The 13591-nt window shown below is 60.3% G+C and overlaps 1 protein-coding gene across 6 annotated transcripts in view; it reads right to left on the reverse strand.

Annotated features, from left to right (window-relative positions):
• Nucleotides 1-6329: 6329 nt before the first annotated feature.
• MICAL3 (microtubule associated monooxygenase, calponin and LIM domain containing 3) overlaps nt 6330-13591 on the reverse strand; it is a 117872-nt gene continuing 110610 nt past the window's right edge. For 4 of the 6 annotated variants that reach the window (XM_036252743.1, XM_036252740.1, XM_036252739.1 and 1 more), the window contains 4 exons: nt 11546-11611; nt 9280-9379; nt 9107-9180; nt 6330-9020 (listed from right to left, as the gene is read on the reverse strand). In XM_036252743.1, coding sequence (XP_036108636.1) covers nt 8836-9020; nt 9107-9180; nt 9280-9379; nt 11546-11611 — 425 coding nt within the window. In that variant the 3' untranslated portion in view covers nt 6330-8835. The remainder of the gene's footprint in view (nt 9021-9106; nt 9181-9279; nt 9380-11545; nt 11612-13591) is intronic. The other 2 variants (XM_036252742.1, XM_036252744.1) reach the window with 2 other exon arrangements.

The following is a 13591-nucleotide window of genomic DNA, read 5'->3' on the forward strand; positions in this document are numbered from 1 at the left end:
GTGCGGCTGGTCCCCCCACCCCAGGGACCGCTCAGCGCTCCCTCTCCGCGCCCCACGCGGACACCGCCCTGCGCCCCACACGGTCCCGCCAGCGGCCTGCTTGAGACCAGACGAGGACAGCCCGCCTGTCACTACTGAGCCGGTCGGGCAGAGCCCAGGTTGAACCGTGTGAGCGTGTATTCCAATGCTGCCAGCAGCGTGGGAGCAGCGGGCCACCCGCAAGGTCTGCTCTGCACCCCTCCAGCCAATCCTTGTACTGGGTAGCTATGTGGGACGTGGGGAGGGCAGGCAGGCAAAAGGAATAATGGGGAAACCGGTTGAGATGACAGGTGTGGGGAGGCCTGCAGCTGGGGCTCAGAGGGAGGTCTGCAGGGCACGGCCTCCAGGCTCCAGGGTTGGTCATATTTCTGTGATGAGGGACAATGCTCGCATAAGGAGAATGGGCTGCATTTTGAGGTCCCGGGCGCACAGCTCCCAGCCAGGTCAGAATGCGCTTGCTTTAATCAGCACGCAGCAGCCCGGCCGGTGTGGCTCAGTGGTTGAGCATCGACCATGCACCAAGAGGTCACCGGTTCGATTCCCAGTCAGGGCACAAGCCCAGGTTGTGGGCCCGATCCCCAGTGGGGGCATGCGGGAGGCGGCCAATCGATGTTCTCTCTCATTAATGTTTCTATCTCCCTCTCCCTTCCTCTCTCTCTCTCTCAAATCAATAAAGGAAAAACAAATTTAAAAAAGAACAAAGCAATCACAATTAACAGAGCAAGAGTGTGTAACATTTCTCACAACCAAGGCCAGTGCCGCCCCGTGAAGAGCCCTCTCTGCTCTCTCACCCCTTTCAGGCTGACACCAGAGCAGCAGGGGATTAAGGTGCTGCAGTCAGCCAGCCTGTGGCCAGGGAGGGGTGGGAACCTGGGAGGCAGAATGCCTGGGGTGCAGGGATGCGTGTGCGGGCCCAGAGCCAGACAAGATGCCCGGAGAGGAGAGGGTCCAGGCCTGGGAGCTTCCTCACCTCCCAGGTGCCCCAGGACAGGATCTAGGCTCTGGGCCTTGCAGGAAAGCTGACCTGGAAGGCAGGAGAAGCTAAAGAGGGGAAAAGAATCTCGCCCTGCTGGAGGAGAGGCGCCTGTGTTACCTCGGGCAGGTGAGCGGTCAGAGCTAGACCCTGGTTGTACCCTTGCAGGCCTGCCGGGTGCACCCTGGTGGGTGTTGCCCTCGGGGCAGCAGTAGGAGGCTGGCTCTACCCCAGCTGACTCAGCTCCTGCGCCTGCTAACCCACCAACGTGAACTCTCCAATGACCATCAGCAACCTTTCCCCTGGACCTGTCCATCAGGGCCAACAATCTGCAGCCGCTAGTGAGGCTTCACCCAGGGCGTCAAAACACAGCGACTGCAGTGGCTCCCAAGACCCGAGGGCTAGAAAACTCCAGAAACGTCCCCTCCCACAGTCTGGCTCTGGTCAGAATGAGCTCCAAAAAGGGAAGGCAGGGATTTCCCAGGGGAGTGAGGTGTACTCCTCTGAAGAGCTGGGTCCCCAGCATTTGCTGGCCAGGTTGTGGGGTCTCCATGTGCTCCTTCATCTCATTCCTGCCCTTCAGGAAGGGCGTGGGGTCTTCGGGCCAGGCGAGGGCCTGGCCGGACTGGCTTTTACATGGTGATTTCGTAGAGGGAGGGTGTTGAGAAAGCGTGTGCTCGTGGGTGCTCCTGAGGCAGAGTGAGTGAGGGCTGCGCGAGGGGAGGGCCGTGCCTCTCCTTCCTGCGCCCTCAGCTCCCTGGGCTTGCGCCGGTGACAGCGAATGTCTGGGTCTGAGCCACGAAGGCCAGGAGACACTGGCCTCACACTGTAGAAGTTTCTGGCTCTTCGCTCCTGTGTTGACTTCCCCACGTTCTACCCAACCCCGTCCGTCCTTCCTTCTCACACTTGCTGCACTGAGCTCAGGCGTCATCACAAATTTCCTGGAAACCAGACTTGGGCAGCCCCGTGTCTCCTGGGGATCGGCACATCTGCGTGTGGTCCCAAGGGGAGGGCCAGCGTGAGTCCGCCGCCACCGAACGACGGGCACAGCACCCACAGACCCAGAGCCACATGTCTGGTCTCTTTCCAGCCCCACCACCCCTCATGGGGCAGAACGTGCACATTGTTTTCCCATTTCAAGGTGGTGGCCAGGCTGGGGCCAGATGCCAGATCATATCCGTGGTCCAGTGCTCATTCCACGTGGCCAGTGGCCTCCAATAAAGAGTTTTCTCCTGGGTGGAGGCAGGAGAGAAGGGTCCAGGGCTTAGTAGCATCTGTAGAGGAGTGTGGGACAAAGGAAAGGGGCCGAGGGGACCCCCTGTTGGCTTGGAGGAAAAGAGGGTGGGAAAGGGTTGAAGCTGTGGGCTTACCCAGAGCCCATGGGAGCAGGCGCACCCACAAGACTGCCGAGGGCGCTGAGCCGCGGACTGTTGGGGGTGGAGACCGGCTCCCTTCCCCGGCTACACACCCTGCTCAGCTGGCAGGCCAGTTCCTAGGTACCAGAAGCCCCAGCTGCACCTGTTGGTACCCGTGTCCCTCAGGTGCCAGGTCCAGGGGCACAGCCCCCACCTCAGCTGGAGGGAGGCTGGCCAGCACCCTTCCCTGTCACTTGCCCTGGGCAGGGTGGTAGTGTTCTTAGTTCTCCGGGTCTTTGGGGTGCTCCTCTCCAGAGGGGAGGAAGTAAAGGGTTTTGGGGTGAAGAGGCCTGGGGGTGGACATTGTTCTGTTGTTCACTTGCTTTAAGCATGAAGTTTTTTTCTTTTTTTAATTGATTTTTAGAGAGAGGAAGGGAGAGAATGAGAGAGAAACATTGGTTGGCTGCCTCCTGCACCAGGGATTGAACCCACAACCTGGGTATGTGTCCTGACCAGGAATTGAACCCACCACCTTTTGGTGTATGAGATGACGTTCCAACCAGCGGAGCCACCCAGCCAGGGTACAGCATGTTCTTCACCAGCCTCCAACTCTTGAACCTGAAGGGAGCAGAAAGTACAGAGGGCCCAGGCTGGGTGTGCGGGGGCCAGGCTGCCGAGCTCCTGGCCTGAGGACCGACAGGCCTGGCCCCACACACGCAGGCCCTGGAGGGCTGTGGTGGCCGCTCTCATGGTAGCATCTGGCAGCTTCTGTTCCTTGGGGCCTGGGGGATCTGCACCTCTGAGCCCACCAGGTCCGGCTGGGGGTGGTGAAGAGCTTGGAGCTTCACGCAGGTGACGTGTGGTGCAGAGGGCTCGGGAGCAGGTGGTTGTCGGAGGCCGTGTTCTGTCAGGGTCTACATGTATGCACACCTCGTTTCATCGCGTGTGGCTTTCCCACACCTCACAGGTGTAGCGCGTTTTACAAACTGTAGGCAAGACCAGCAGACAGATTACGGCTCATTTCATGGTGATACTGGCTTTACTACTTATTATGGTGGTTTGGGCCAAAACTGCAATATTTCCAAGGTCTGCCTGTATGATATTAAGGGAAGGACAGGAAGAATTCTTGCTACCCAGCAGTGGCCCTCGTCCAACCCAAACAAACCAACAAAAAGGTAGAGGGTGGGAGAACACAGCTCCCCCACCCAGGAACATGCCCTGCTGGGGGCCCACTGGGGGCTCTGTCCGTGGCCTGGGGGCCCGGTGGTCCTGGTGCTGGGGCCTCCGTCTGTGGCCGTCCAGCACCGCTGAGGAGTGAGTTTGCTCCCCGAGGGGACGGCCGTGGTCCTCTCCCCCCGGGAGGCAGAGGCCTGGCTAGGCCGGACGGAGAGCTGGAGGCCGCGCCCAGCACACTGAACACAGGCCCTGCTGCGGCTGCTCTTCGCTTCGCCCATGACTCTGAGTCGTGGGCCGAGGGCGCGCTCCACACAGGCCTGAACTCAGGTCTGTCCGTGCAGCTGCCAAGCTGGCACAGAGGGCCTCTCCGTCCCCCAGAAAATGTGTCCTTTCTCGGTGCTTCTTCCAAACTCTTCCCACGGGAGAGGCAGCAGGCCCTGGGCTGCTTTCCCGGCGCGCGGCACGCGGGCCTTGCTGACCTGGCCCCGGGAGGGTGCTCCGCGGGGCGCCTGAAGCAGCACAGAGGCGGGCCTCCCGGGGGCTGAGGGGCGGGTCTGTTTCCGGTGAGGCGCGTGGGCACACGCAGCAGCCGTGGAAAGTTCTGGAATACTGCCTGTCTACAGATCCGTATCTGGTAAGTTCAGTTCCTGAAACGAGATTCAGCCCATCATTTCAAACATGGAAAACAAATGCCCAACTCGGGTGGTCACCCGGTGACCTGCGATGACCGGAGGCCGTATGGGGTGCTGGAGCCCCCCCCTTGGCTTCTCCTCTCCTCGGGGAACCTTAGCTACCGTCCGGAAGATGCCTGCGCGTCTAGACAGGCCGACTCAGGGACCTGGGACCCTCGGGGCTGCCCTCCCTGTCGCGGGTCACCAGCCCGGGGGGACGGGAGGGCGCCGCTGGCCAGCCGAGTGCGCGCCTGGGCTGCGTCTGAGTGAAGACGTGGCGGGGACAAGCCTGTCTCACACCCGACTGCCGCCCAGGCCTGGCCAGGCCCCAGCGCCTCACCCTCACGGCGCGAAGCTGAGTCTGCTCACCCCGCACCCGGCACTCGGGGGCCTCTCCGGGGCCTGGGGCCGCCGTCTGCTTACCCCCGAGGCGGTCCACGCGCTGGAGCCCTGCAGGCCAGGCTGTGGCGGGCAGCCACCCGCACAGCTGCAGCCCAGCCAGCCCCCTGAGCTAGCAGCCCGCCCCTGCAGGCTTGGTCCGGGCCTGCTGGCCGTGTGCCTGCGCACGCACGCCCAGGGGCCGCCTTCCCTGCCATGTCTGCCCCGGCAGCAGGTGGCTTCGGGGACAGGCGGCCGGCGAGGTGGCCGCCCCACACAAGCTGGGCCCCAGCTTGCCCATCCAAGCCCCAGCCGCATGGGGACCTTAGGGCGCGGGCCACAGGGCTGAGGCTGCCACGAGAGGCCGCCCGGCCAGTTCGCAGCTGGGGCTGTCTGGAGTGTCCCTGGAGGGCCTCCGGGACCGGGGCACCTGGGCTGCCCGGCTCCTTGGCTCTGGTTTCCGGTGGGACATGACCCGTGGAGGAGGGTGGCCTCTTGCCCTCCTCACTGAGCATGGTGGGGGCCTGAGCAGTAACAGAAAGGAGGGTCTCCTTACTGGGCCGCTTTGGCTCGCTTGTCGCGTGAAATGAAACAGCACGTTCTCTCCATTTGCTGTTTCTGAGAAGGGGCCCTGGGGGTTCAGGCTCGGGAGGCATTCTGAAGCCATCCGAGTTTCTTGGAGGGGCAGTGCTCCTAGTGGGCCGCTCCCGGGCGCCTGCCCGCACCACCTCCTGCCGCCTGGGGTCGCTGTGCGCCGCTCGTCACCGAGAGCGCGAGGGGCGGGCTGGGGCCGGCGAGGCGACGTCACTCGCTCCCCGGCAGGCGCACCGGCGGCTCCGTTCGCCCCAGGCGCAGCCCGGTCTGTCCAGCCGCCGTGCGGCTCCACCTGCGCCGTCCCCTCCCGCCGGAGGCCCGGGAAGCCGCCTGCGCGGGGCTAGCCTGAGCTCCTGCGGCCCCCCGAGCGGGGGAGCAGCCAGGCTTCTTGTAGCCGGGAGGGGAGTGAGTCAGGACTGGTGCCCCCGCCTCTCCGGTGTTTCCACGCTAAAGAAGGGCGACCGGGCTCCCCCAGACCTGGCCGTCCTCGGGGCCAGCGCACAGGAGGCCTGGGGGCGCCGGGAGGTCGCCAGGACACAGGTGCACTCTGACTCAGAGAATCTCGAACAGGCTTCTTTTCCGGAGAAATGCCGGGTTGGTTTTGGGCAGCTTCAGACATCTCAAGTGGTAACAGCTGGCGGCTGAGCCAGGCTAATACGGAGAACTAAAAAAAGCACAAACTAAAAAATAAGTTGTCTTTAAACAACCTGTACACACCCACACATACATCAGACATAAGATGACTTGTGTGGACACCGCTGACCTGAGCACGAGGTGGTAGCGGCGGAAACGCGTCCTGGCTCGCCCCAGGGCCCGCACAGGGGCTCGAGATACACTGCGGCCCTGCTCTGTGTGGCTCAGCGATCAGAGCACCGGCCCACACACGAGGGGCGCGGGTTCGATTCCCCGTCAAGAGCACACACCTGGGTTGCAGGTTCGATCCCTGGCCCTGGTTGGGGCACGTGTAGGAGGCAACTAATCAATGTGTCTCTTACATCTATGTCTTGTCTCCCTCTCTCCCTCCCTTCCACTCTATCTAAAAATCAATGAAAAAAAATATCCTGGGGTGAGGATTAACAAAGACAACAAAAAAATACACTGTGTGTTTCTTTTAAAACTTTTATTGAGCATAAAATGGCCCATTCCCCTTTAGCTCAGCTGTTACTTCCTTAGACCTTCTTTTCTTTAAATTCTCTTCACTTCCTGCCCCACTGAAAAATGTCCTCTCTTTTGAAAGGATAAAAAAGTTTATCACTGCTGGTCAAAAGAAGCTGGAGAGCAGCGCCTGGGGCCCACAGGGCGCCGTCCGGTCAGAGCCTCACACTGGCCAGCCAGCCCGCCGCTGGGAGTGGACTCCGGGCTGCTGGAGCCTTGTGTCTGGGCTCCCCTGCCTCAGGCATTTCCGATAAATGTGTCCTGACCCCCTGCCTTCAAGGGGATGAACTCCCAGGAGAAAGCCTGCCTGGAGCTGGAAAACATCTCATGCAGCAGGTCACCAGGGTGCTAAATAAACTGCAAACTAGTGATTATAAAACGGGGCTTTAAACAGTGTTGGGAGTGCAGTGCTGGGGACATTGCACAGGCTTGTGGGTGTCTGAAGCTTCTCTGCAAAATCTTCAGCTCCATTCTAGTGGCTGAAGGAAGTGTGCGTTGGGAGAACGCAGTGCTGGCCCAAGCAAGGGGCGGACAGTGACGTTCACGCCCGTGCTCCATTAGGTCACACAGAGGGGCCGCATCCCTCCCAGCCACTGCGTAAAGGGCTTCCGGGTCCCCCAAGGGAGGGAGGCGGGGGTCCTGGGCGCGGTGGCACCGGCCTTTGAGAGGTGGAGGGTCAGGGAAAAGGCCACACAGCGATAATGGTCCTGTCCCAAGTCCAATTTTATTGGAAGGCTGGGGCTTAAGGTGGAATCTAGAACACCCTTCTCTCTCCCTTCTAAGAAAAGAGAATAAGAACAGCCTGCGCCTCATCGCGAACAGGAAGTGAAGCCAGAGCCCGCGTTTCCACGGCGGGTGCAGCTCTGGGCAGCAGCCAGGTTCCTCGCCCTCTGCGTGAGGATGGCGGTCAGGCGGAGGCACGGTGTGGGTTCCCGCGGGGCTGCCACGGTCAGCACGACGCCCCACCCGTCTTGCCCTCGGGACAGGAGTTGGCTACAGGACCCTCCGAGCCTGGCCTGGCTGGTGGGCCTCCTCCCTGGGCTCACCACGTGCTAAGTCTTTGGATGAACAAGTGATGCCCCACCAGGGTTCCTCAGACAGTGGCTGAGCCAAAAGAAATAAGCAGTTTGGCTCTTAGGGTGCTCATCACGCCTTGTCTCCCCGTGAAAATCTGCGAACTGCGGACGTCTGGGCTGGAGCTGCTATCTGTTTGGAGAGATCATCCAAAGCCCCAGTGTCTGTGGCCCACCTGCATGTGCACCTGGGGGACCTGAGGCTGGGCTGAGGGAACCCTAATCAGACAGATCACAAGGCCCCACCAAGCACTCTCTCAGCCAGCTTGGCAGAGGGCCACCCCCAAGCTTTCCTCATGAAATGTGTGGCGGCGAGAAGCCCTGTGTCAGGGCTGAGGGAAAGGGCCCTCTGCAGAGCAGGCTTCCCCGGGGCTGCGGGGTCTCCCGGACAAGTAGGTGCCGATGTCCGCCTGGCGCCGAGAGAGAATGGGGTCGGGGGAGGTGGAGGGCAGAGCTGTGAGCAGGGCCGCCAGGGTCTCGGCCGCCTTCTGATGCCAGCAGGTCAGTAACACTGTAGAGAAGGCTGGCGAGGGCGCCCCCGTCCCCCCACACCAGGGCCAGGTGATCCGTGTCTCTAGTAAAGATATAAAATTGAAGTTGTTTTTTCAAGTATTAAAAAAATAAGTTAATGGACAAAATCAGTCTGAAGTGTCTGAGTGTCCTGCCGATTGTCAGCTCCGTGTCAATGTGCAGGCGCAGGGCCGGGGCCGGGGTGGCTCCTGTCCAGCCGAAACCCTGACAGCAACGGCACCTGTCTGTCCACAGGGCTTGGCACGCAGAGCCTCACCCATCTCCTGAAGGGTCTTTTCCAGTGTTAAATGGTTGTGAATTAAAAGCAAAATGCAGCATACACAGCCTCAGGCCAGTCAGAGAGGCCTGGGCTTCGGCCAGCTGGGCCCAGTGTGTGGTGTGGGGCAGCAGACCCCTCCTGGGTCCTCCTTACTTGCACAATGAACTCAGAAACCGGGCCCCCAGCTTCTGGCGATGCAGGGCAGGCACCACCTCGACTAGCCGCGGCCCCTCCTGGTCTGAGTTCACGTGTGGTTTTCCTGGTGTCTCCTCTGCTTCTCTGGTGGTGCTCAGAGAGCATGAAGACCACTGCCCCTCCTCTCTGTGGGGTGCACTCTGGTGGCTGTGGTGGTGACAGAGGGGAGCAGCTTCCTCTGCGCAAGAAGGGGCACTGGCCACTGCACCCTCAGGGAGTGGGCAGGCCTCCCCCCATGCACCTGTGCTCCAGGACCTGCTCTTCAAGGAGGCTGAGCCACTGGGCTGCCACCTCCCCTTGGCTCCCCGCAGCAGACACAGCCTGCTTGTCGGGTGCGTGGATGTCTGAGTGCACACCCCCAGGAGGTGCCAGGTGGTTGGAAGAGCCCAGCAGGTCAGGCGGATTCCACACCAGCGAGCAGAGCGTGGGCAGGAGCTCAGGACCAGTTCAGGCTGAAGCCCTTGGACAGCATGACGGCCTCCAGGTCCTTGTCCTCCTCCCTCTCCCGCAGCCGCTGCTCCTCCAGCAGGGCCACAAGGGCGTCTCTCTGCTCCACCACCTCCAGCATCTCGTTCAGGATCTTCTTTTCCTCCGACAGCTCCTCCTCTGTCTTAAGGTGGTCTGGGCAGCCGGAGAAAACACGAGGTGTGCAGGGCCAGGAGGCGTGCCCCCAGCCTCCCGCGGCAGCTCACCCTCGTTCCCCTTACCTTCCACTGCCATGCGCTCCCGGAGCTCCTGCTGCAGTCGGCTCTGCCGGTCTTCCAGCTCCAGCTCCCGGGCGCTGGGAAGGCAGGGAAGGGGTGGGAGACAGTGACTTGGGGACCCTATCTCCTTACCCCCTAAATTAGGAAGGAGCTGTGCCCAGCCTGAGGCCACTCACAAGATCATCAGCTCTGACTCGTAGCGCACCACGGCGTTCTTCTCTTGCACCAGCCTGAGCCACTCCTGCATCAGCTTGGGGTCGTCCTTCTTGCCCAGGCCTGCAGAGAGAGGTGTGTCGGGCACACGGAGGGCTTGCTGCCAGCCTGACCAGCGGGCATCATCACACCGGGGCAAATGTGCAAAGAGAGCAGAGCGAGATGCTGCCGGAACGTTCCCACGCCAGGTCCAGAGTTTGCCTGCCACCCAGGAGGGGCGCACGCCCACCCCAGGGCCTAAGGGAGCCTGCGCTTTGGTGTGTCCTTCCCAGGCCCAGCCCTCAGTAACCTGGTCAGCACCGTTCGGATCTCCCCTGTCTCCTGCTCAGCGGTTATGTGCTAGTGCTTCGCCCCTTCTCTCTCTCTCCCACTGATCTGGTATTTATCTGGGACCTGCGCTGCACGGGGCCCGCTTCGAGGGAACAGCCTGGCCTCTGGGGCAGAGGTGAATGTGGACACCACCCTTGGCCTCCTCCTCAGTTACTCGCTGCCTCAGCTCCTTCTGCGCACTGCCCCTCGGGGCCTCCCCGTGTCCTCTGTCCTGACCCGTCTCCCCGTGGGCCCTGCAGGCACCCCAGCCAGGGCAGAGCCCGCAGGCCCGAGGCGGCGTGACGGGCGCCCTGCGCACCACACTGCTGGGGCCTGGCCTCACCCACAGCAGCCGGGCTGCCCCACAGCAGTAGGCTGATGGAAGAACTTCCCAAGGAATCAGGCCACCCAAAGAGGGAAAACGCCTTTTCCTTGCAGCATGAAGAGCCGTGGTGTGGTCCTGCCTGAAGGCAGACGACAGACTATGTCAGCTTCTTCAGTATTTTTGGATTACGAACCATTCTGAGAATCTCAGGAAAGCTAGGACTCTCTTCGTAGGAAAACATGCACCTATATACACTCAGTAACTTCATACAGAATGTCAGGGTGTTCAGGGATTCCTGACACCTATCCCTAGGCCCCAGGTGAAGAGGTGCTGGCCTGGGAAACCTTGCAAAGTGCTTTCCATTTCATGAGTCACTTGGCTGGATGCTCTGTGCCAGCCGAGATCAGACCTAGACGTGGGGTTCACCCTCCCGGTGGGAGGCTCGTGTGTCCAGCTCCTCACTCATTGCGTGCCTACATTCTTCGCCCCTCACCTCCTGGCACACTGCCCGAGGTCAGCTCTCTGCCTGCAGTGTGGTTTGCTCCACACACAGGAGCCCAAGCCCTCAGGCTTTTTGGGGGTCCAGACTGTGGACAGGCAGACGAATGCGCACAGAAGCAGGACGTCCGTGAGCGCACTCCGGTGCACATGCAGCTGGCCGGGCTCCTGCTCTGGAGGACGCCGCCCCCTGCTGCCTGGGGGAGCTGTGACTGCGGAGGCGCCGAGTGCCGGGACCCACGCTCTGCCCCGCCCGATGACCTGGCCCTCGGCTGTGAAAGCAGCCTGCAGCGCAGTTCCACGCATTCCTTTCTGCGCATCTCTGCACAGTGTGCCCGCGTGGCATGGAGGTGGAGCCTGAGGCATGCAAGCTGGGAGTGCACCAGGAAGTCTCCCTCCTCCCCGCCGCCCAGAATTCCACAGGGAGACATCCGAACACCACTCGCGAGCTCTGGTAGAGATTGTTCACAGCCAATGAGCGAGAGTGTGTGGTGGGTGAGTGTCCGCTGTGAGCACCATGGAGAGCAGGGAGGTAGCAGGGTTAGTCGCGACCACACCCCTTCCCCTTCCCACATGCCTTTTAAACGACAATCTCATCACCACAAAAGACTTCAAATCAGACAAACTTAAAAAAAAAAAACACCACACACACTCAGCAAGACACAGGGAGAGAATTTGCATGTAGTGGTTGTTTGGGAATAGAACGCAGGGCATCTGCAGAGACCAGTCTTCGTAAGGACAGTATTCCTCGACTCCACCAAGCAAACCATGGCCACGCGGAGGCTCCTCCCCTGTGACCTGGCCCCTCCATCTGCCGGCTGAGCCCGAGAGGCCCGGCCACAAAGGGTGGTGGGGTACTGCAGGGCTCTCTGCTGCAGTCTGGGGCCTGCCCGGGAGGCCTCCGGCTTCACTCTCCACCCCAGTCCTCCCCGGAGCCAGTCGAAGGGATACTGTACCTCGTAAGAAACTGCCACATACCCGTGAAGTCCTGTAACAGGACTATCAGTGTCAGAGGAGGAGAGAGACGGCTGTGTGGCCCCTCTGCCTAGTGTCGCTATGGCCTGAGAGGCAGTGGGATGAGGTAGGGGTTACGTTACCTTCCTGGACACAGCAAGGGCAGAAGGAGAGAGGTCTACGCCGTGGAGTCCCGCCACTGGGCCCAACTTCAAAAAGGACCAAACAAGGGAGAGGAGGAGATGGAGAAAGACAAAAAGGAAGAGGAGGAGTTTGGAAGAGGGACAGGGAGACAGTGAAATAAAAAACAAGCAGAGGACAAAAAGCATAAAATTGAGAAAGGACAAACAGGAGGAAAAGAAAAAAATACAAGAAATGGAGAAGCAGAAACAAGGGAAACAAAGTCTACAAATGAATTAAGCCCTTTTTTTGACACAAAAACTGAGTGAGAGCAGACCTGGGTATGGGCGGCCGTCCCTTACGGGGCTCGTTGCTTAAGGACAGGACTCCCCATGCCCCGTGTGCCCTTCCCGGTGGCAGGCGGCTCCTTCCTCCAGCCCCCGCTGTGAGGGTGGTGGCACTGGGCATCACCTTACATGGCCTTTTGGGATTTCAGTTTCCTCTTCAAAAATGCCCAAAGCCCCAGACAGGTCTGCTCCTCTGTGGAACATACTGCTGTACGTGTGTCAACTGCTTCCAGGTTTGCAGGTGGCAACCTCGGGCAACTGGCCAAACTTCCACTCCAGGGGACTCTGCTCGGACAGTCTAAGGTGAGGAGGGTGTGGCGGGGGCCTGCAGAGAGCACCCGTCCTGTGAGGGGCTGCGGTGCCCTGACATCTGCTGTGATTCGAATGCTGAGCTGGGATGTGTGGGGGGAACATGGCCACACACAGGCGACGTCCACCAGTCCGTTTTGCTGTCCCCCCACGTGCCAGGGGAGCCAACCACCCCCTTTCTTCTGTCCCTCCCATCTGCACGAGGGACCCAGTGCCACAGCTGGGGGAAGGCTGCCACACTTTGGACTGTAAGACCAAAAGGGGTGCTGACAGGAGCCATGGATGGGGACTGAGAAGACAGTGTGCAGAGACACCTTTGGGACTTAGAGACCTGGTGGCGGCTCCAGGAAGAGGAGAGCCCACGGGACCCTCACAGGCAACAGGGTTGCAGACAAAGAGCCCCCAGCAGCTGCCTGAGGGGCTCCAGGGCTGGGGCAGGGCAATGGTGTTTTCACAGATGGAGCAGGGGTGACAAGTGGCCCTGCTCCGCCACCTGCTGGCTGCGAGGTCCTACTGCACGCACTGAACAAAAGCAGGCACTGTGCTCTCTTCCCTCTGTCCCCTCCGTGATGTCCACGGCGCTCTGCTGTGCAGGGACTCTGGTTTCTCCGCAACTCAGAAGTAAAGCCAGAGACAGCGCATGTGTTTATGCGTGCGTGCGTGCGTGCATGTGTGCGTACGCGTGCATGAGCGTACGTGCGTGCTTGCATGTGTGTGTGTATGTGCTGCGTGTGCATGGTATGTGTGTGTAATACTGACTATATCCAGTGTTCTCAACAGACATGACCTGCCAGCTTGACGTGCTAGGGTAGGGGGACGTGTTCCTTTCTTAAAAAACACACTGCTTTATCACAGGTCTATGTACAACCTTCTTTGTTACAAAAATCTAGAGTCTGTTGGTGCTCAGCACACCTGGATAAACGCCATGAAACACAACGTCAACGGCACTCAGCGCCGCCTCCTGGAACAGATGTCAGTCCCGACTGGCTGGTGCAGAGTGGACAGCGTCCGAGCACAGAGGCACGTGGGCACTGCCATGCACATGCACATGTGTCTTTACTGTCTTGTAACCACAAAGGCTTTCAGCTTCTGCCATGTGGACCCGCCTCCTGGGCCCTTCCCCGCACAGAAGACAGTGTGCGGGACAGGACATCCAGACAGAAATAGGACATGAATCAGAAAAGGGCGCATCAGGTAAGCAAGTGTTAAAGGAGACAAAGCCTTCTGCTAACAAGAGGCAGAGGAGGGTTGGGTGACCAGAGGGCCACCCTGAGAGGAGCTGGAGGACACACCGTGCGGTTGACTTCTTCAGACTCTCTGGCCTGCTCTGACATGTCCACAGGTGCACTACTGTTCTAACAACCAGAAAACGCCCAGGAAACAGTGTTTTTAAAAAGACGACCTGAACAGGGA

Source organism: Molossus molossus, unplaced genomic scaffold, assembly GCF_014108415.1.
Source record: "Molossus molossus isolate mMolMol1 unplaced genomic scaffold, mMolMol1.p scaffold_m16_p_10, whole genome shotgun sequence".
Lineage (NCBI taxonomy): Eukaryota > Metazoa > Chordata > Mammalia > Chiroptera > Molossidae > Molossus > Molossus molossus.